The sequence below is a fragment of the Sapajus apella genome, unplaced genomic scaffold, assembly GCF_009761245.1.
Source record: "Sapajus apella isolate SASKATOON/1434 unplaced genomic scaffold, GSC_monkey_1.0 scaffold69, whole genome shotgun sequence".
In the NCBI taxonomy this organism is placed as follows: domain Eukaryota; kingdom Metazoa; phylum Chordata; class Mammalia; order Primates; family Cebidae; genus Sapajus; species Sapajus apella.
The window spans coordinates 11,436,627-11,458,679 of record NW_022437009.1 but is presented as its reverse complement, the minus strand read 5'-3'; the positions used below and the strand labels follow the sequence as shown (position 1 = coordinate 11,458,679).

Sequence of the window (22,053 nt, the reverse complement as noted above, 5' to 3'; positions counted from 1 at the left end):
CTCCCCTTTTTAACTTATTGACATTGTAATATATCAGCATTACAACAGTAGATGGGCTATTCTTTTATTCAACAAATATATATTAAGTGCAGGCATTGTTCTTGGTACTATTCTAAGTACTGGAGGTAGAGCAGTGAACCAGATAGACAAAAACCCCTGCATTTGTGGAGCTTACATGCTAATGGGAGTGGGGGTTGTTAGAGGGACAGACAATAAGCAAATATGAAATATGTGTGCACATGATGTGATAACTACTAAGGAGAAAAATAGAGCAGGTAAGGGGTGGAAGACGGTAACTCTCGGATAAGGGACGGAAGAGTGATGTGATATAGGATGGTCAGGGAAGGCCCCTTTAGAGAGATGACTTTTGAACATTGACCTGAATGGAGTAAAAGAGAAAGCTCTAAGGAAATCTAAGAGACAGCATTTCCAGCAAAAGAGCAGTAAGTGCAGAAGGCCTTGAAGTGATCTTGGCATTTTCAAGAAACAGGACATTGTGGCTGCCAGAGTAAATGAGGAAAGGGAGGAAATGAAGTTGGCCAGATAGCCAGGGACAGGGGACAGAGGAATAGAAGACCACATAGAAAACTTTTTCAAGAGGAATGAGATCATGTCCTTTCAGGGACATGGCTGGAGCTGGAATCCATTCTCCTCAGCAAACTGATGCAAGAACAAAGACCAAACACTGCATGTTCTCACTTATAAGTGGGAGCTGAACAATGTGATAACGTGAACACAGGGAGGGGATCAGCACACACTTGGGCCTGTCAGAAGGGGGCATAGGGAACAAAAGCATCAGGAAAAATAGCTAATGCATGCTGGGCATAATACCTAGGCAATAGGTCGATAGGTGCAGTAAGTCATGGCACACGTTTACCTATGTGACAAACCTGCACGTCCTGCACATGTAACCCTGAACTTAAAATTAAATTAAATTTAAAAAAAAAAACTCTTTTAAGAAGTTTTGCTATAAGGAGGGCCAGAAAAATGGTTCAATAGCCTGGAGAGAGATACGGGGTGAGGTTTTGTTTTGTTTTCTTTGGTTCATTAAAGTAGGAGAAAATCCAGCATGTTTATGTGCTGTGGGGAATGATCCAGCAAAGAGGGGAAATTTTAGAATGTACAAGAGCTGAAAGAATAACTGAAGTGGTTAACTTGAGTGGGCAAGAGGAGAGCCATTGGCCTCAGACAGTACTGTAAGTGGAAAAGCAAATATGTGGGCACAGATGCAGGTAGGTGAGAAGATGTCACTGGCCGTAAAAGCTTATGGAAGTTAAGTGCTCTTTTAATTGCTTTTATTTTCCAGTTGAAATAGGAAGCAAGGTCATCAGCTGAGAGTGAGGATTAGAAAGCAGTGTCGGAGGGTCAAAGAGAAGGATAAGTATGAAATAGGGTGCACTGATAATGTGTGATCTGTCATGTGAGTCTTCACATGCCCAGTTGGATATGGTTCCATCCTGAACATATCCAGGCTTTTTCTGCTGATCTTTTTCCCTTCCAAGAGAGGCAATAAGGCTAGAGTAACCACGTGAAAATTAGGTGGATGTTACTGTTGCTTGATGTGTATCTGACTTATTGCATTTGGGGCTTGTGGCCCTTCAACTGCTGAGTTCTTATTCTTCATTCTTTTTGTACCAATTAAAAGCTATTAAAATAATGCTCCAGCCTGCAATTAAAAACTTCATCTCGAATGCCATTTATATGTGCCCACTGTGTGTTTTAAAACCTTAAAGCAAACAACTTAGAATCACAGCAGTTTTTGAAATGTATAATACTTTTTATTATATATTTATGGAAATATGCTTAATAAATTGTAAGCTCAATCCATTTTTTGTTGTTAATAAAAAGACTGTATATACACTTAGGCATATAGACTCAGCTTGCTCAAAAAATAATAATGGTGTTGATTTGTTGTACTGCTTGGAAATGAGAAGCAGGGTTGAACAACATCAGAGGAAAGACTATAGGGCAACTGGCAGGTGCAGAAAATGGAAACTGAACCTGGGCAGTAATAACAAGGAGTAATAGGTCTGAGCTGAACTTCTGCACAGCAGCAGAGAGGGTTGATGTGGGGCAGAGCTCTGAGATAGGGAAGAATTAGGCTTCATGAAGAGAGATTCAGTTCAAGGATGATCAGCAAAGCAAATGTGGAGGGTAGTGAAAGAGAAGGCACTGGTACCAAAGAAAATAAGTGATTCACTGAAGTCACTCTAGTTCTTGCATGGGGAGTGAAAACTTAATAGCTGCAACTGTCTGTCTTTACCAGTGGTTAACTTGGCATAGAGCCAGACCCAGAATAGAGAGAGAGCCTGATCATTCTTCTCTATGTGTATGCCAATTATCACGATTGGTTTGCTAGTATTTCTCCCAGGTGTGAATACCACTGCTACTTGCAATGATTTTAGCTCTTTGATATACATTATTTTTACTTCAACAGTAATATACACTTTATAATGTATACAGAAAAAATATAGTTTCCACATCAAATCTGATTTCAAAGATTCTATTGCTAAAGACAAGAACAGAATAGGTAATAAATTCATATAAAAGGTGAACCAATTTAAAAACACAAAGCAAATAATAGAACAGGTATTAAGATGTCAAAAATTGCAAATAAATGAAGTTGGAGAAAACCTGTCTAGGGTATGGGTAGAATGTTTATTTTAGGGAGCATATGATAGAAGCCTATTAGTTAGTCTATTAATATAATTCTCTTTCTTTTCATAGCTGGGCTTTGCAGATCTAAACCTGGCAGAGTTTGCTGGATCAGGAAATACCACTCGCCGCTGTTTACTGGAAGGCTATGATACCAAAAATACAAGACAGGATAATTCCATTCTTAAAGTAAGCGCGTTTCAGGATTTACTTGTCAAGAGATACGCTTATCTGCCTTTAAATAAGCATATGTGTATATTGTTAAGTACAAGGTGTGAATCAATACTGATATCATAAACTGGCCACACCACTGAAGTATTTATCACCTAGGGAAAAACCCCATCTAAATCACAAAAGCAGGGAAAAGTAACAGATGTCCACCTTCATGGTCCTAAGGTGTTTTTCTTTGATGTTTTGAACATTCAGGGAATACATATACCACTATAACATAAGAGCTTATTGGGAAGAAGGAGCGTGATGAATTAATGAATACCTTAAAATATTTATAGCTCCTATAAGGTGATCAACAGAGTAGCTGTGATAGGTACATAAAAGCCACTGGTTTCTCTTGTAGTGAAGTGACAGATGGAACCCACCACTGGGCATCTGCCCGGCTTTTTCCAAGTACCATCAGGAGCCATGTACTCTAGTAATGAGAGCGAATATATACTTCATAGAGTTAATTATAGTATTAGATTAGTTGTGAAAATATTTGTAAAGCACTTTGTACCCAGGAAACCCCACTGGATAAACCTTTTGCAGTGTTTCAGTTAGGTTACCCCATGATGGTAAGTTATCTAATAAGAAAGGAAAATAATTCTGAATAAAAACTGGATGTTCAAAAGTTAGTGAAGAAAAGAATTACCTTATACCCCACGGTTTTCAAACTTCATTTGCAGCAAATCTTAAGCTCTGAACATATGAAACTGTATAAAATGGTTATTATACATGCAGTCCAGTGCATAAAGTGGTTTTTGTAGCCCTCACACAAATTTAGCGCTGGAAAGAAAGGTGGGACAGTGAGTTGGTATGGGAAGGAAAATGGTGAAAGAAGACAGGGAAGAAATTAGAAAAGTATCATAGTATAAACTTCTGTACACATCATGTTGATTGTAGAGTTTTGTGGTTTTATAACCCTAAAAAGTTTTCAAAGTACTTGCCCATGTCTCCACGAGATGAACAGGGTTAGATAGATGGGGATAGATTGTTATTCACATTTTATAGATGAAGAGCGGAGACTAAAGTATCTCACAAAAGTAGTCAGTGGCAGAGCTGGGACCACAGTGCATATCTTCTGCCTGGTCAGTGGTCTTGTTTCCTCATATTTCTTATATGAAATATGGATAATTCTTCTCTGAATGACAGTGTTTTCATTGGAAATTGAAATAACTTTTTAATTTCAGACCCTTACATTTCTAAGAGCCAACTCCTGGAGTAGTTTCCTTCTGGCGTCCCATTCATTCTTCCACACCATCACTCCCACTTTGTCCTACAAAAAAACATACTCTTTTGAAGGTCACACCATTCAGTCATAACACTCTGTCACTTCCTAATCCCTGCCATCTCCTGACCCTTAGGTACCTTCTCTCTCCTGTCCATTGATGACCTAGCTCCTGACTCAGGCTCACAGTTTTTCTCTATATTCATCATCATTTTTCAGTGGCTTCATCATCTGTGCAGGCAAGCTAGCCTTGTGGACTATCTTATTTATATTTTCTCTCCTGATAGCTGATCTTCTACAAGCCTAAGGCTTCTCAGTTCCTTAAACTCCCTATCTCCAGCAACATTTTCCTTCTCCTCATCTCAGTTCCTACTCCCATGGTCACACTCTAGAGTCTAGACCTTTTTACCCCTAGAAACTTCACCCCTTCCAAAATTTCAATTTAAAGTTTTCTTCCTCCTACCACTATCTCTTATGTTTCCAGTCCTCTTAGTCTCCAACTCATTTAGCTGAGTTTAACCTTCCGCTTTCCCACTATCCATCAGCCCTGACTTGCTTCCACTTCCCTCTTTATCCAGCTTAAATTTCATGGTCCGTGAGGCCAGGAGTTCAAGACCAATCTGGGCAACATAGTGAGAACCTCATCTCATACATACATACGTACATACATACATACATACATACTCGTGGCTCCTCTGTCCCTGTCTCCCTGCGTTGTCTGAATAATCTCCAACTGTTGTTGAACTCAGCTATTAAACATCTACCCTTGCATGCTAAGCATTGCTGAAGAAAATCATACAACCAGACTAGATGGCATTACTGAAGCCATGCTCACTGCCATCTGGCAATCATACTCTACTTCCTTCTTAAGCTTCCTTTCTCAATTTTAGATATTCTGTCTCATACCTTTTTTCTCCTTATATCTCGACACACTATTCTTGCTCTAAGATACTGGCCTTGCCTTATCCTACTGAGAAAACAGAAGCCATTAAACTCAGATTCCCTTGTCCTCCCATCACAGAATTTACCTGCCTCTCCAGCCTTATCCTTTTTGTCTCCTGTTAAAATGGATGGCATATCCCCTTTCCTGACAGAAGTCAGTCCTTCCTCTTGGCTTCTGGAATCCAAAGCTTGCCTAACCAAGAGCTTTGCCCCTTGGATTATCTCCTCCTCTCATCATCTCTACCTCAAATGAACCATCCTCATCAACATATAAAGAAACAGCTCCACTATCTCCCGTATTTATATTTTAAAAAAAAAGACAAAAACCAACTTCTCATCTTCTCCAACTACTGCCCCACATCCCTGTTCTACTTGACTGTTCAGTTCCTTAAAAGCTGTATATGCCATCTCCATCTCCTTTTGAGACATCCATGATACACAAGAGTGCAGTTTTGATGGAGTAAGAAAGCAGACCTCAGGGTTCTAAGAAAGAAGAAATGATAAGGAAATCGGTGCAGCAGGATAGATTTGGCATTTAAAGAGAAAAAGAAAAATCATGGAGGTGCTGGGGTGAGGAGATAGGAGTGAAATAAGGTTATATAAGATACATGTCAGCCATTAGCTGAAGAGCATACAACAATATACATATCCTTTTATTTATTAAGACTAAGAATTTTGGTATATGCAGCCTTGGGTTCACATCTCAGCTCTTCCCTTTACTAGTTATCTAGTTTTTAAAATATCACTTAATCACCCTGAAGTTAAAATTAAAATATTGCTCTCTTATAGGAATATTGAAAATTCAAGGAAATAATGCATATTAAACACTTAGCTTATGCCTGGCACATAATGAATTCTCAAATCATGATTGTTGTTAATGTTGTTGCTATTAACCATTATCATTATTATTCCCATAGAACATAAAGAGGTCCTATGACTGACTGTTAAAGGTAGTCAGCAACGAGAGAATAGCAGCATCTCAGAAAGTATTAGAAAAGCTTTAAATCTGGGCTGGGCACAGAGTGGCTCACACCTATAATGCTAGCACTTTGGGAGGCCAAGGCAGTAGGATCACTTGAGGCCAAGAGTTTCAAGATCAGCATGGGCAACATAAGCAAGACCCCATCTCTACAAAAAAAAAAAAAAAGAAAAGAAAAAGAAAGAAAGAACAGAATTAGCCAGGCATGGCATGCAACTATAGTCCCAGCTACTCGAAGGCTGAGACAGGAGGATCATGAGCCCAAGAGTTCAAGACTTCAGTGAGCTGTGATAGCACCACCACACTTCAGCTTGGGTGGCAGAGCAAGACCTTATCTCAAGATTTTTTTTTTTTTTAAGAGCTTTAAATTCTGATCTAAAGCTGGAACAAAGGCCAAAAGCTTTCTACTCTTAGAACCCACCAGCCAGCATCCTTTGAAGCATCAACCTGGCAGCTTGAAGGAAAACATTATCAGACACTTAGGCACCATAGGAATTTGGGAGTAAAGACAAATAGATTAGCACAGCCACACACCCACTGAATTATTACTGGTGAATTATTATTACTGTTTTTTTTTCTATCATTTCCATTCTGATTTTTGCAATTTTGAGGTTTTTTAGTGTTAAAATGATTTTAATCTATATGAAGCAGTAATTTAATATTGAATATAGCCCAATTCTTTTTTTTTTTTTTATAGTGATAGAGTCTTGCTCTGTTGCCTAGGCGGGAGTGCAGTGGCATTATCACGGCTCGTTATAACCCCAAACTCCTGGGCTCAAGCAGTCCTCCTACCTTAGCCTCTCATGGATATAACCCAATCCAACAATCATTTTATTCAGTGCTTTCCCAATAGAAAATATTGGACTAGGTGCTGTGGAGGAAGCATTTTATAATTTTTTATAATCATGGTATTTCTTTTTTTATGTTTAGGTTTTGATCAGTATGCAACTGATGTCTGGTGATCCATGTTTTAAAACGTAAGTTGATGCCCAATAAGTGGATTATGTATCTAATAGTATAAGAAAGATTTGTTTATATGTTTACATTAATGTTTTGTAGTGTTTATAGGAAAATACCAGTAAAGGGATAGTTTATTCCCTGGGAGACTGACCTGACACTCTGAGAAGTTATTTCTACCTTTTACTAAATGAGTTCTCCACACTCTAAATTATTCATGCTATAGGTCTTTTGTCATCTTCACGTTTTGGGTAAAATTATACAGACAAAAAAGTTTTAATACAGCTTCTGTGAACATATTTATTTCTCCAATAAATACCTACTAAGTGCCTTACCATGTGTTAGGCCATATTCTAGATACTAGAGAAACAGCAGTGAACAAAATAGATTAAGTCCCTGCTGTCTTGGAGCTTATATTCTAAGATAAAAATGGACAATAAGCTAATAAGTAAATATGTAATATACACATGGTCATAGCACTTTGGAGAAAAAGGGTGGAAGGGCCATCGTGAAGAGAAGTAGCTATTTTCTATCTAGTAGTCAGGGGAGTCCCCCCGGTAAAGATGGTATTTGAGTAGAGACCTGAAGGAGGTGGGAAGCAAGTCACATTGGCATTAGGGGAAAGGGTGTTTGAGGCAGACAGAGAAAAAAAGGACAAAGGCCTTGAGGGAGAAGTGTTCTTGGCAAGTTCAAGTAACTGGCTGGAGAGCAGCCTGTCTAGAGCAGAGTGAACAAAGAGGTGGGTAATAGGAGATGAGGTCAGATGATAAGGAGTCTTGTGGCCATTATAAAAAGGACTGCCACTCACACTAAATGAGATAGAAAAGCTAGTGGAGGTCTTGAACCGTGGGGTAAAATTATCTGACTTGTGGCTGCTAGATAGGGAATGGACAATTTGTAGGAGTAACAAAAGGGACAGGGACATAAATAAGTAGAGAAGGCTGTTTCAGTGATCTAAGGTTTTGAGCCTGAGTAACTGGAAGAATGACACCTTCGTTTGTTGAGATGAGAAAGATGACTAGAGGAACAAGTTGGGAGCTTGGGTGTTAGACATGTTAAATTTGAGATCCCTATTTAATATCCATCGGGGCATGTCAAGTAGGCAGTTGTATACATCAACTAGAGTTCAGTGTGGAGATCTGGGCAGGAGATAGAAGTTTGGAAATTATTACATCATCACCATACAGGTAGTAATTAAAGCCATGAGACTCGAATATGTGACTAAAGTGAATGAGTAGAAACGGAAAAGGACCAGAGTCTGAGGTGGGGACACCCCAACATGTTAGAGGTTGAGGAGATAGTAAGTAGAATCAGCAAAGGAACCTCCAGTGTAATCGGAGAAGGAAAGCAAAGCAGAGTCCTGTCCTGAAAACCAAGTGAAGAAATGGCCTCAGAAAGGCAGGAATAAGCACCTGCATCACGCACTGCTGGAGTGGGTCTCAGAAGATGAGGACTGAGGACTGACCCTTGGAATTTGCAGTATAGAGACTGTTGGTGACTTTGGCAGGCACTTGGGTAGAAAGCCCTTAGACTAAAGCCTTTTAAGAATGGGTTAAAGAGAGTTTGAGAGGAGAAAAATTGGAGACAGTGAGTATAAACAATTCTAATAAGGAGTTTTACTGTAAAAAGGGAACAGAAAAATGGGATCAACAGTAAAGAGAGGATTTGGAGTTGGGCAGGTTTTGTTAATTTTTGAGATGGAAGATAGTACAGCATATTTGAGTACTAATGGGATTGGCTCAACAAGAAACCGATGATCCAGAAAAGGGACTGTTGCTAGAACAGTGCCCTTGGATTGTCAGGAGGGAGGAAGGCAGAGAACATGGCTACTAACACAGGTAGAGGAGAAATGGAAGCATACAGAAGTTCTTTTCTAATTGCTTCTGATTTCTTAGTGAAATAGAAAACAAGATGATCATTGAAAAGCAAGGACAGGGAAGATAGAGAAAGGGGTTTGAAGAAAGGAAAAGGTGTGCAGAAGTCCTCACAGAGAGTGTGAGCATGAACAAAATGGGGAAATGCAGGATTGCCTCTCAGCAGCCTTGAGGACACTTAATGATTAAAAATGAAAGTTCATTGATACATTGAAATATCTGAGAAAAATACACAGAGAAAACTAAAGAAAACATTACCTCCCTGTATATCAACTTCATGTTTTTAATAGCTGTAACTTAGAAAGCAACATCCAGCCAGGCCTAGTGGCTCACACCTATAATCCCAGCACTTTGAGAGGCCGAAGCTGAAGGATCACTTGAGGCCAGGAGTTCAAGAAGCCTGGCCATCATGGTGAAACCCCATCTCTACAAAAAATATAAAAATCAGCCTGTGGTCCCAGCTACTTGGGAGGCTGAGGGGAGGATTGCTTGAGCCTAGGAAGTGGAGGTTGCAGTGAGCCGAGATTGCACCACTACACTCCAGCCTGGGCGACAGAGCAAGACCCTGTCTCAGAAAAAAAAAAAAAAAAAAAAAAAAAGGCAGCATCTATATCATTTTGTACTTACATACTATTTTATAAAGATACGGGTATATATATTTCAATATGAATCAATTCTTGATTAAAACCACACATCTTCCAATAACTTAGCCTTCCTGTGCTGTCTTCTTATAAACTGTAGTTTCCTGACTCCTTTATTTTCTGCTTTCTTGGGACTAAACCAATTTTGCTATAGCATTTTTGGTGTCTCGGGTAATAATTTGTTTTTGTAGTGGAATAAGATTTAGGGTAAAATAAGAAAATGAAGGGCATAACTTAGTAGAAGAAAATGAATTGATCATTCCTTCTCATGAACTTATTATGGATATTCCCTTTCTGGCCCTTTCTCTGCCCATTTACCCTCTCTAGTTAAGGAACTCACAATGAAGAGCTTGAAAATAGATCATCTGATGTTTCATATTATCTCCATAAATTTAATTCTGACAATCTGAAGTTTATATTTACAGAGAAATACTTTTGTAATTCATAAAAATAAGCAGACATTACTTAATTCCAAATACATAAAAGTATTTTTCGAGAGAATCAAATCCTCAATAGTTTTCTCTTTGAAATTGTTCAAATGTCATTGAAAAAGGGGAAATTCTAACACATTCATACACTTGCACATACTGAATATGTACTGAATAGAAAAACATTTTAACTACTGATGTAAAAAGTAAATTAGTTTTATGAAGTTATATTTAAATATATATCAAATATGTAAAATCACATTACTTTAGAGCTGAAAAGAATGTTGGAAGTTGTCTAACCCAGTGATTTTTTTTTCAGAATATTTAACTACAAAATCCTTTGCTCAAATATATTATGAGGCCAGGCACAGTGGCTTACACCTGTAATCCCACCCTTTGGGAGGCCAAGGCAAGTGGATCCCTTGAGCCCAGGAGTTCACAACCAGCCTGGGCAACATGGTGAAATCCTGTCTCTCCCAAAAAATAAATTAAAAAATTAGCCAGGCATGGTGGTATACACCTGTAGTCTCAGCTACTCAGGAGTCTGAGGTGGGAGGATCACTTGAGCCCAGGAAGCAGAGGTTGCAGTGAGCCAAGATCATGCTACTGTACTCCAGGCTGGGTGACAGAGCAAGACCTGTCTCAAAAAATAAAACAAGTATATTATGAATCCTAGGATATAAAATTTTATTCTATCTCCTCTCCAACTTAGGTAAGATAAGAATAAATTTTCTATTGAGCACTCTCCTCTACCTTCTAGAAGTCCCTAAAGGAGATCAGGAAACCAGTTTTAAAAGTGTTGATGTAATCCAAGTTATCATTGTACAGGTGAGGAAACCGAGGCACAAAGCAATCGAGTGACTTTACTGGGTACCTCTGTGTAGAACAAAGATGTAAATAACTGCTAGAGGGCTGCATTCTACTATTCTCTGCTTTTGTCTATCTTGAAATTTTTTGTGATATAATTTTTTTTAATTTACTTGAGAAATAAGAGTACAGCATATCCTTAGTCTCAAATTTACATCCTAGTGTTAATACTTTCTAAGCAGAAAATCTGTGACATAGATTGTATAATTCTTCTGAAGCACCAATTTTATACTATAAGGCCAGAATTTATAAAAAAGATAGCTGGTAAGTCAGCCTAACCACCTACCCTAAACTTCATTTCATAGTTCTCTACAATTCATCAAATACCCACCAACTCTTGTAAAAGAGTGAAACTCACTCTGAAAAGTGCTAATAAAGAAAAAAGATATTTTGAGAGAGAAATTGTATATTCTGCTGGCATTTGGGAATCTGGTGGCAAAGCAGATCTAGGGATGATATAAATCACTTGAATATAGCAAGGTTCTGACACATTTATATTCCAAAAGGAAGAAAATTGTCACTTGTAAAAATGATTTCATGCATGTTACTATCTCTCAATTCTTAAAATAACTGTAATATAAATATTATCCATAGTTTTGAGTGAGGACATTGAGACTAAGAGATTAAGGGATTAATTCATGCAGGGTCCCAGGATGCAGTCATTCATTCAGTACATGTGTATTGATTGCCTGCCATGTGCCAACACTTAAAGCTAGAAAAGACCAGCCCCTGCTCCGAAGGGATTGACTGTTTATGTGGGAGACAGGCACACGGCATATAATGTCACTGGGGCACAGAGGATAGGATCCCTAGCCACAGTTCCTTGAAAGCCAGAGAAATCTTCACTGAGAAGGGGACACTGAGCTAAGTTTAAGGGATGACTAGGAATTTACTAAGCCCAGGAGGTAGGTAGGAACACCTCAGGAGAGAAAACAGTTTTCACAAGTTTATGGCATTGTTACAGGGCATTCAGTATTTAAGGAATGTCAAGTAGGTAATATTGTCATTTTATGAGGTCATTTTTCACATATTCTTAACATTACTATAAATTAAAGCAGTCAAATTAAAGTAATCCCATCTCTTATTCTATATTTGATCTACATTAAGTGATTTCAGGTGAGGGATGTAAAAGCATTTTTCAGAACAAAAGGTAATGGAACAAAAACTGGCACATGGCAAGCACTCAGTGATTATTTATTCAACAAGACTGAGTTATCCAGGGAGATAAGAGAGCTGCCAAGGCCCAGCTAAGATTTTGGATTTAAATTTGCTTTACTATCAGTCCCCATAGTCAATGAATTTTCTCCATAATGCCTAGTTGCCCCCAGTAATAGAGCAGTTAGTACAGATGACTGATATTATCAAGGGTTGCGGTTCTTCAGCATTTTTGAACAGCAGAATAAGAGATGCCAAATTGAAGGTGCTGCTTAAAGAGTTGTAGCTGTGGAGTCAGGCTGGACAGGGGAGAATAAAGCAAGAGGGGAATAGAAAGGGAAGGGGCCAGTGTTTGAGAGTTCTGAGGGTTGGAAAAACAGGTCTAAGAGGTAGAGGAGATAGAGACGCTATAATCAGGCCACCTGTGAAAGAAACTGGCATTAAAAAGGTAAGAATTTTTAGACATGCAGGTATGAGTCAGCTATCAGTGATTAATGACTATGACTGTAGACTCCATTCTTTGTGTTTCTTCTATATATTAGTTTTTCCCATGAAATATTGAATGCAGGTTTTTTTTTCCCCCCACCAAGCTATTTTACATTATTTGAAAATACAGGCCGGGCACAGTGGCTCACGCCTGTAATCCCAGCATTTTGGAAGGCCAAGGCGGGTCGATCACCTGAGGCCAGGAGTCCGAGACTAGCCTAGCCAACATGGCAAAACCCCTTCTCTACTAAAAATACAAAAATTAGCAGGGTGTGGTGTTGGGTGCCGGTAATCCCAGCTACTCGGGAGGCTGAGGCAGGAGAATCACTTGAACCTGGGAGGTGGAGGCTGCAATGAGCTGAGATCATGCCATTGCACTCCAGCCTGGGAAACAACAGCGAAACTCTCACAAAAAGAAAATACAGCTGTCGGTAATTGAAGAGGTAGGTCTAAGCCAGACTGCAAATTTTAAGGGATTTGAGCTTTATGCCAAAGGAGCTATGGAAGGGTTTTAAATAAGAGAGTAACATGTTCAAGGCAAGTTTCAGAAAGACCACAGTGACAGTAGCATGAAGTAGAGGTTGGCAGACCAGCAAGGAGATCCTGGTAGTCAGCCAGGAGAAAGGTACAAAGGCCGAAACTCAAGTAATGGATGGAGATGGAGAAGAGATGATGAATAGGAAAAATACTAAAAGAGGGTCTGGGATTTGGAAGTTGATTGGATATAGAAAAGTGTTATTAGGAAAGAGGCAGAGGTGATATCCAGAATTTTAGTTTTGGTGACTTTGTGGATTGTGATGACATTTACAGAGAGAACACAAGAAGAAAACAGGTTTTGAGAAAGACAAATTTAGTTGGGGATATATTGAGTTTCATGTACTTATAGGACAAATACTTGAAAATGTTTCAATAGGATATCTAAGTCTAGAATTTAGAAGATCTAGGCTGGAAACAGTCAATAAATGCAATAGATTTAATAGCAATCTTAAATGTCTCTGTCCTCAAGAATCTGAATAGCCTGAGGACTCCCTAAAGATAACAGGGTAAGAATGAAAGAATTGCCGTAAAGCAGGTCAGCTTCATGATTCCTTCAGCAGCCTCCCTATTTTATCTCAGGTTACCAAGCATTAGTTTCTAGGAAGATGTGGTTTTCCTCTGCAATATCAGCCTCAAAAGGTTGGCTTTCACCTGTAATCCCAGCACTTCGGGAGGTGAAGGTGGAGGATCACTTGAAGCCAGGAATTAGAGACCAATCTGGGCAACATAATGAGACCATGTCTCTACCAAAAAAAAAAAAAAAAAAATTTAAAGGTTAGGGATGTTTTCTAATAAAAACCCCTGTATTGAAAACACAACGGGATGACTACAATCAACAATAATTTATTGTACATTTAAAAATAACTGAAAGAGGCTGGATGCTGTGACTCACGTTTATAATCCCAGCACTTTGAGAGGCTGAGGCAGATGGATTGCCTGAACCCAGGAGTTCGAGACCAGCCTGGAAAACATAGGGAAACCCCCCCTCATCTCTACAAAAAAAAAATTTAAGTCTCCACTAAATGTCAGAAATAGAAAGAGCTAGGCATGGTTCTGTGTGCCTGTAGTCCCTGTTACATGGGGGCTAAGGTGGAAGGATTGCTTGAGTTGGAGAAGTGGAGGCTGCAGTGAGCCATGATTGTACCACTGCACTCCAGCCTGGGTGACAAAGCGAGACCCTGCCTCAAAATAAGTAAAAAATAAAAGAGTGTAATTGGACTGTTTGTAAGAAAGGATAAATGCTTGAGGATACCCCATTTACCCTGATGTGATTATTATGCATAGCATGCCTGTATCAAAATATCTTATGTACCCTATAAATTTATACACCTACAAAAATTTTAATTTTTTTTTATTTTAAAGAAAAAAACTGTTAGAACTTAAACTTGCCCCTCCTTGCTTCACAGCTTCCACGTGAAATAGGACCTTTGAATTAACCAATGAATAGATTCATTACTACTCCCAGAGAATCAAATCCAAAAAGCAAATCTAAACAACTGGGCCTCTCTGTAGACTCTCCCTGGGCAGGTGAACTGTTTACAGAGATGAAGGTGGAAGGTAAAACCATGGATACCCTATTTAAGAAGTGAGTGCAGCCAGCCCGGGAGCATAGGCTCTGAACCAGAGGCACGAGGCATTCTCCTCCCAGCTTGATTCAAAGGGGCTTGGCACCGGCTTCTTTAGCTCAGAGCTGCCGTCTTGATAGTTGGAGCAACCATCCCTTGAACCTTGCTGGGTTCACACTGACAGAGTCCTCTCTTTCTAGGACTCTATGGAGACTGCTCTTTTCTTGTTATGTTTGGAAAAAAACATAAAAAACAGCAAAAAACTTGATGAATTTTTTTCAAGTTTTGAAAAGACACTTATACATTATTTGCTGATTTTTATGACTTTTACCCACCAAGCAGTTTATGCTGAGGCTTACTAAGCTCACCAATCAATAACAGTATTTTGAACTTTGAGGCTCCCCCACAACTCAGGTTCGTAAATGTTTATTTACAGGCCTCCCTCCACATCAATGTCTATACCAATTGCTGGTGAATCTGAATCTTTGCAAGAAGATAGGAAAGGTGGAGAGACTCTCAAAGTGCATCTTGGAATAGCAGGTATGGGTGTGTGACTTACTGGTTTTTAATTTGTGCGAGACTACTTGATGCCCTAAAAGATTCCCAAAGCCCTTCCAGATTTAAAATTGTATGGGTATTTGACTTGAAACAGGCCAGTAAGAATCAGCAGTTTTGGGCCAGGCGCGGTGGCTCACACCTGTAATCCCAGCACTTTGGGAGGCCGAGGCGGGTGGATCACGAGGTCAAGAGATCGAGACCATCCTGGTCAACATGGTGAAACCCCATCTCTACTAAAAATACAAAAAATTAGCTGGGCATGGTGGCACGTGCCTGTAATCCCTGCTACTCAGGAGGCCGAGGCAGGAGAATTGCCTGAACCCAGGAGGCGGAGGTTGCGGTGAGCCGAGATCCCGCCATTGCACTCCAGCCTGGGTAACAAGAGCGAAACTCCGTCTCAAAAAAAAAAAAAAAAGAATCAGCAGTTTTAATTATGTAATTCTTGCTGTGCTTTATTTTGTCTAAAGTATTGTGCTCTAACAAATTAAAAACTAGCTGTTACAGTGATACTCCTCCCACTGTAGGCATGTACTCCCCACAGGTACAACAGAATAGTACAGGATTTTTTCCATTTTTCCCATTCCATCACCCAGCAACTTCTGCAAAGCAACGTCTGCCTCTCAGGTGTTGCTCCTCTTCCGTGAACCGCTTTCCCTTTGTCAGTGGTTCTCAAGCCCTAGTGTGCATCAGTCACCTGGAGGGCTTGTGAAAACACAGGTTGCTGGTTGCAGCAGCCAGAGTGTTTGCTTCAATAGATCTGGGTTAGAGCCTGAAGTTTTGTATTACTAAGGCATTCCCACAAGACACTGATGCTGCTAGTCCCTGACCACACCTTGAGATCCACTTTTCCAGGCACACTGCTGGCAGCAGTCAGAATCTGCTCCAGAAGTAAAAGCTCAGTGGGGAAAATGTTAAGGTAGCAGGAGGAAAAGAACTTAGGAGCTGAGCTTCCTTCTGTCTTCAGTATTATGTGAACAGGATGTATTGTTTGAAAGAAGGGAAAGAAAGGTGAAGGGATGTAATTAACCCTTTCACCACCTTTTAAAATATGCAAATATATGGTTTCTTATAAGTAATGGTGACTCTGAAATTTCTCGTTTTGGGATCAGTGAATCTTTTGGGAACTTGGAACCATTCCATTAGCCCCTTCTCTTCAGCATGTAAATATTCTGAATTTTTTCTCATATTGAAAAAAGAAAAACAAAAACTCCTTAGCCCTGCATCTTTATCTACTACTCTCCTTTAGGCTCCAGCAGGCTGGCGCATGTGCTCATGTGCTCTCTCTTTCCCCACTCTGCCCCAAATATATAGAGACATCATTCTCTCTCTCTCTCTCTCTCTCTCTCTCTCTCTCTCTGTCTGTCTCTCTCTCTCTCGTGTGTGTGTGTGTGTGTGTGTGTGTGTGTGTGTGTGTGTGTGTGTGTAGAGGGAGAGAAAGAGATCAGCCAGAGATGATATATGCACCACACACTTTTTATAGCGCGACTTCTAGAAAGAATATACTGTCCATTTATTCTTAAACATATTAGCAATCTGGCTCCCATCATCTGCCCTCTCTTGTTGCTGTCTCCGGGTACATAGTTGTCACATCCTGTGAACATTTTTTCTGGTCTCACCTGATGGCCAGTTATTCTTTCTTGATGCTTTCTCTTCCCTTGGCTCCTACCTCTCTGACCTTTCCTTTTTTAGCTTCTTAGAGGCTTCTTTATCTTCCTCCACCTTCTCCTTACATATTGATGTTCCACAGGGTTTGGTCCACTCACTTCCTTGAGCAGTGCTATCTGTACCCTTGGCTTTATCACATAAATGTAAACATGATCGATCGTGTGATGTAAATGTGATTAAATGCTTTGCGGCAAGGTCCACTTCATACCAAATGTTACACTGAAATCCATCTGCTTATCTTTCTCCCCGGACAGACTCTTAAGTTTTTCATGGTTAGCTCTTATTTGTCTCTCTATCCCCAGCAGAAGGCCCAGGACACAGTGAACATTGAGTGACTGTTGAATAGGCATCCTCAGGTGTCTCTAATTCCATTTATCTAGGACAAGTCTCCCTACCTTTTCCTTTGGTCTTTTCTACCTCATTTTCCTGACACAAACTTCTGTTTTGTTATTGAGTTCTGCTATTCGTGCCTGTGAAACAACTCACTCTCAGCCAGATTATTATGAAAACCTTCACTCTTACACCCACTGTTTATCCTGTTGTCAAAATGTTCTTCCCAAAATGTAGATCTGATCATATCACACCCTTCCTTGAAGCCACTGAATTGTTTCCTTCTTTACACTCATAGAAGGTTCTTCGACAGGCATCTACTCATCTTTCCAGCCTCTTTTCCCTGGTTGTTTATACCACTACCTTGTATGCCAACTTTACCAAACGATCTGCTTCCCTACAAACAAGGTGTGCTTTTCCCTATGCCTTTCCTTGCTCATCTAGCTCAGGAGTTCCCATACGTTGCCCAAGTCCTGGGGTTAACCTCCTCCGTAAGGTCTTTTCCCCATTACCAGGTTGTGTCAGATGCACTGTCCTTTGGAGCTCTTAATAACTGCTTTTTAGTGCTTGTATTTTAGTACTTGCCACATTGTATAACTTTTGCTTCTACCTCTAAACCTAAGCATAAGTATTTTGTGTTACTTATTTTGTACTTCCTATACCTTATACAGTATTAGGCACTTGACTTGGTAAAATATTAATAAATATTTATTGAATGAATAAATTTTGAAAACCAGAAGATATATGGATGACTTAAGATCTGAGCCAAACCCAGGAGTAAAGAGTTAGCGCTGCATAACTCTTGAGATTAACCAACTTTTTGAGTTCAGATTTTGCCGAACGTTTGGGTTTGGACCACTGTAGAGATGCTTGGGCCACTTACACTCTGTCCAGAAATGAGAAACCTTTGCTGAAGGACCGGGTTGCTCCAGTAGCTTCCTTGTTTTGCAGCATTTGTTGGTTCCAACTGCATACAGTATCATCTATAGAATGGCTGCTATAATAGCTATGTTACTCAGTTGCTTTCCTTCTGCTTCTAAGTTAAAAACAGTTCTTGTTTCCAAATACGACTGCACCCTACGAAAAATGGTCACAGTTCTACATTCTCTGGAAGAAGCGAGTTCTAAAAATATGTAATTGGTACCTGGAATATACACATGATCAGAAACTATTAGAAATGGCTTTGACACTGCCTTTTGTACGTTTACTTTGAATCTGAATACTCTATCTCTTAAGAACTTTTATTCTCAGTGCTACATCCCATGCTGTGTTGATTTGAGCCACAGACATTGCCCAAATTATAGCCTAGCACTAGCAACACTAACATTAAACTAATAGAGTACTCTTTAGCTTGCTGTTGTGATAGATTTTTAAGGAAGCAGTATTTCCTTAGAAACCACACAAAAACTTACCAATTTTGTGAACATTTATAAAAATACACCCAAGTCATTTTTATTAGAGAAATACTAAACACTAAAACTGTAGCAGTTTTAAGATAGAATGCTGTCAAATGTTTTGAAAAATAGGAGTTTATTGCATGGACTGAACTAATAAAGGACTGAAATAATTTTTTTAATGTTATGAAAAATATTCTTCAGTGAACTAAGGTATTTAAATACTTCTTATTTCTTGCAATAGAGTTATTTCCATTGTACTGACTTATAAGGATGTCTCTCATTTTGTAACTTATTTTTTTGATAATGAACTTGGCAGAGTTTATAAAGTCTGCAGATTAGAATACAAATTGACCATTAATCGTTTGGCAATAAGGATGACATCATGTTATGACATATTACAGATCTTTCAGCAAAGAGTGCCTCTGTTCCAGATGAACTTGGTGCCTGTGGACATTCTAGAACATCAAGCTATGCAAGCCAGCAGTCAAAAGTATCAGGTAGAGGCTAACAAAGAAGTTGAATTCCTTATTGTTCCAATGGGACTTGAAATTGCTGTAGTGTGGGAGAAGGATGTCAGATCATAGTGTGTTTGATATAGTATTATATCCAAGGTGATTTTCTCTGACAGGGTATAGCACATGTCACTCCCGGTCATCTAGTTTCTCTGAGCTCTGCCACAGAAGAAATACCTCAGTGGGAAGCACATCAACAGGAGTTGAAAGTATTCTAGAGCCATGTGATGAAATTGAGCAGAAAATCCCTGAGCCAAATCTTGATGCAGCTGATAAAGAAGAGACAACTTTGGAAAAACTCAACAGGTATCCTTTTAGTTTAAAGAATAAATTTTAATTTTAAAAAAACTTTTGTTTTCATAACATAACAAAAAGGAAAAAAATTGTAATTCTTTTCAAAGATGCCCAGTGAAACAAGATTCTGTAGAATCTCAGCTGAAGCGAGTTGATGACACCAGGGTGGATGCAGATGATATTGTGGAGAAAATATTACAAAGTCAAGACTTCAGCCTAGATTCCAGTGCAGAAGGTATGTAGATAACTGTTAATCATAGATTCTTATCATCCAGGATTTTGTAATCCATGTAATCAGCAGTAAAGAGGCTCAGAACATCATGATACTGACTGTTGCACATTTGTATAGTAAATTTCATGCCCATAAAAATATCAGGGTAACTTTATAGCTCATTTATTAATGAAAATGAATATTGAATTTAGAAAAAGAAGAAATTTTAGTTAAAAGTGATTAATTTTAAAGAAAGCATTTGTTGTGTTTTTAATTATGCCCCAATGTCTACAAGGCTCATATACTTAAAATAGGTATCAACATCTGCTTTTGTTTTAAGTACTTTAAGCCACTGTTGTAATTTGGAGGCGGTCTTGGAATAGTAGTGGATAATAGAATCCTTCATGCTCTCCTTAGACTTTTCACTGAAACTGAAAATTTGTATGCCACCAGTTTGAAAGGTATAATTACTCATGTTGGTGTGAATAGAAAGCACTCTACAATTGACTTATTTTCATTAGGTAGCTGGGTGTAAAGAGAAATAATTAAACCTTACTTGGAAATTTGTAGGAAGAGCTATCTCCATGACTCAGTTAAAAGAAAAAGAGCTTTAGAAAAGTTGGTGAGAAATAACCTTTAGAGTATCTTTTAAATTGCCTAATTTAAAACATGTATGTAACTTTGATTTTTAAGTTATTTCTCTAATAAACTGAATTGTAAAATATGAATTATTATATCAATGCTATTTGACAATAGTCTAATAATTGTACATGTAACAAACATTTTAAATGTGTATTGCAGAAGAAGGACTAAGGTTATTTGTGGGTCCTGGGGGAAGTACAACCTTTGGCAGTCATCATCTTCCAAATAGGTAAGTAATACAAATAGTGTCTTATTAAAATATAGACTATTTTTTTTTTAAATCATGAGAATGATGGTCACAAAGTTTGAATTAGGCTGAAGCTAGGAAACACAAATATTAGTAGTTACATGAGAAGAGTTACAGCTCTTAGTGTAGCCCTCAGTTTTCTTTATTCTGGATATGTTTGACATTTATTTTATAAGTTTTTAACTTCCTTAGAAGTATTTTTAAATGTATTAGTCAAGGACCAGTATACCATTCGGAAAGTGGCAACATAAAGGGACGTTTAGAAAAGGGTCCTTAGTCTTTTAAAACATTAATTTTTTATTAATTTATTTTATAGAGACAGGGCTATTGTCCAGGCTGGAGTGCAGTGGTGCAATCATAGATAATTATAGCCTCAAACTCCTGAGCTCAAGTGATCCTCTCGCCTTAGTCTTTTGAGTACCTAGGACCACAGTCACATGCCACTGTGCGTGGTTAATCTGATATTTTAGGAAGAGAAAAGCAAAAATTACATTTTTCAGTCAGTGGTCTATCTTTTCTGAGCAGTTACACAACCACTGAGCAACTTAAGCTGCCATTAACCTTTCTTGTACTCTCCTTTTCTCACCCACCAGAGTCTGCCATACATATTGAGAAAAATTCTGAAAACCAAATATCATTTTGCTAGTTTCTCAGATGCAGATGAAGAAAAGTCACCTGCCAAACTTACCACTGATTATCAGCACTGCAGCGGGTAGTAGTGAGCACAGACACTGAGCACAGTGTAGGAATTTTGGTCACTCCCTTGCTCCTTACAACCTGCTCCCCACACTTCTGTGCACCCCTAATTCTATTCCATGTCATATTTATGTAGAGTCCCTGCACAACTATAGAGTGAGTTACAGTTGCAGGTAAGGAGCCCCTTGGACCAAGACAATTATTTTATTCTCTTGTGCTCAAAACCCAAAAGAATTTTGCATTCATTTATTTTACTAATACTCATTTTAATGAGTACCTCCTATTTGTCCAGCACATTACAGGGCTCAGAAATAGACTAACAGCAAAAACTTATGTCAACAGCTAACTACAAGCAGGATACCATGGGTAGGTAAGAGAGAGACATATAAAGCTGCTTTCAGGGAGTAATGTGAAAAAGGATTTACAGACGATGTAACACTATCTAAACCTTTCACTGACTCATCTGCTCATTAAATTTAGTAACTGTTTCTTTGGCCAGTTTGTGGGTAAGAATGCAAGTAGAAAAGACCCAGCTCTTACCCTCTGCTGGTTTATGATCTAGCACATGGGGCTGGCAGGCTATAGCACGCAGGCCAAATTGACCCACTGCCTGTTTTTATAAAGTTTCATTGGAACACAACCATGCCTGTTTATATGGTTTATGGCTGCTTTGACACTACAATAGCAGAACTGAGTGGTACAGTAGAGACTCTGTGGCCCACAAAGCCTAAAATTTTTACTATCTGACTCTTTCTTACAGATGAAATGGACAAACCAAAAATCATAACATTATAATAAATACTGTAACAGAAGTAGAGGGAACTTTGAGAGAACAGAGACAGGACAGAGCCTCAGAGTTCACACTTGAAGAGAGAATAATAAAAAAATAAGTGGGGGGCTTAAAAGGTGAATATGACGAAGACAAATACTCCTGGTGATGGGAACAAATAGAATGAGTTTATAAATATAGTAAT

General features: G+C 38.8%; 1 protein-coding gene across 1 annotated transcript in view; it reads left to right on the top strand.

The window, feature by feature from the left end:
* The window catches only part of FAM102B (family with sequence similarity 102 member B), a 72,690-nt gene that overhangs the window by 43,120 nt on the left and 7,517 nt on the right, over positions 1-22,053 (top strand). The window contains exons 4-10 of the mRNA XM_032249920.1: positions 2,728-2,844; positions 6,948-6,994; positions 14,964-15,067; positions 18,879-18,974; positions 19,106-19,295; positions 19,391-19,518; positions 20,296-20,365. Coding sequence (XP_032105811.1) covers positions 2,728-2,844; positions 6,948-6,994; positions 14,964-15,067; positions 18,879-18,974; positions 19,106-19,295; positions 19,391-19,518; positions 20,296-20,365 — 752 coding nt within the window. The remainder of the gene's footprint in view (positions 1-2,727; positions 2,845-6,947; positions 6,995-14,963; positions 15,068-18,878; positions 18,975-19,105; positions 19,296-19,390; positions 19,519-20,295; positions 20,366-22,053) is intronic.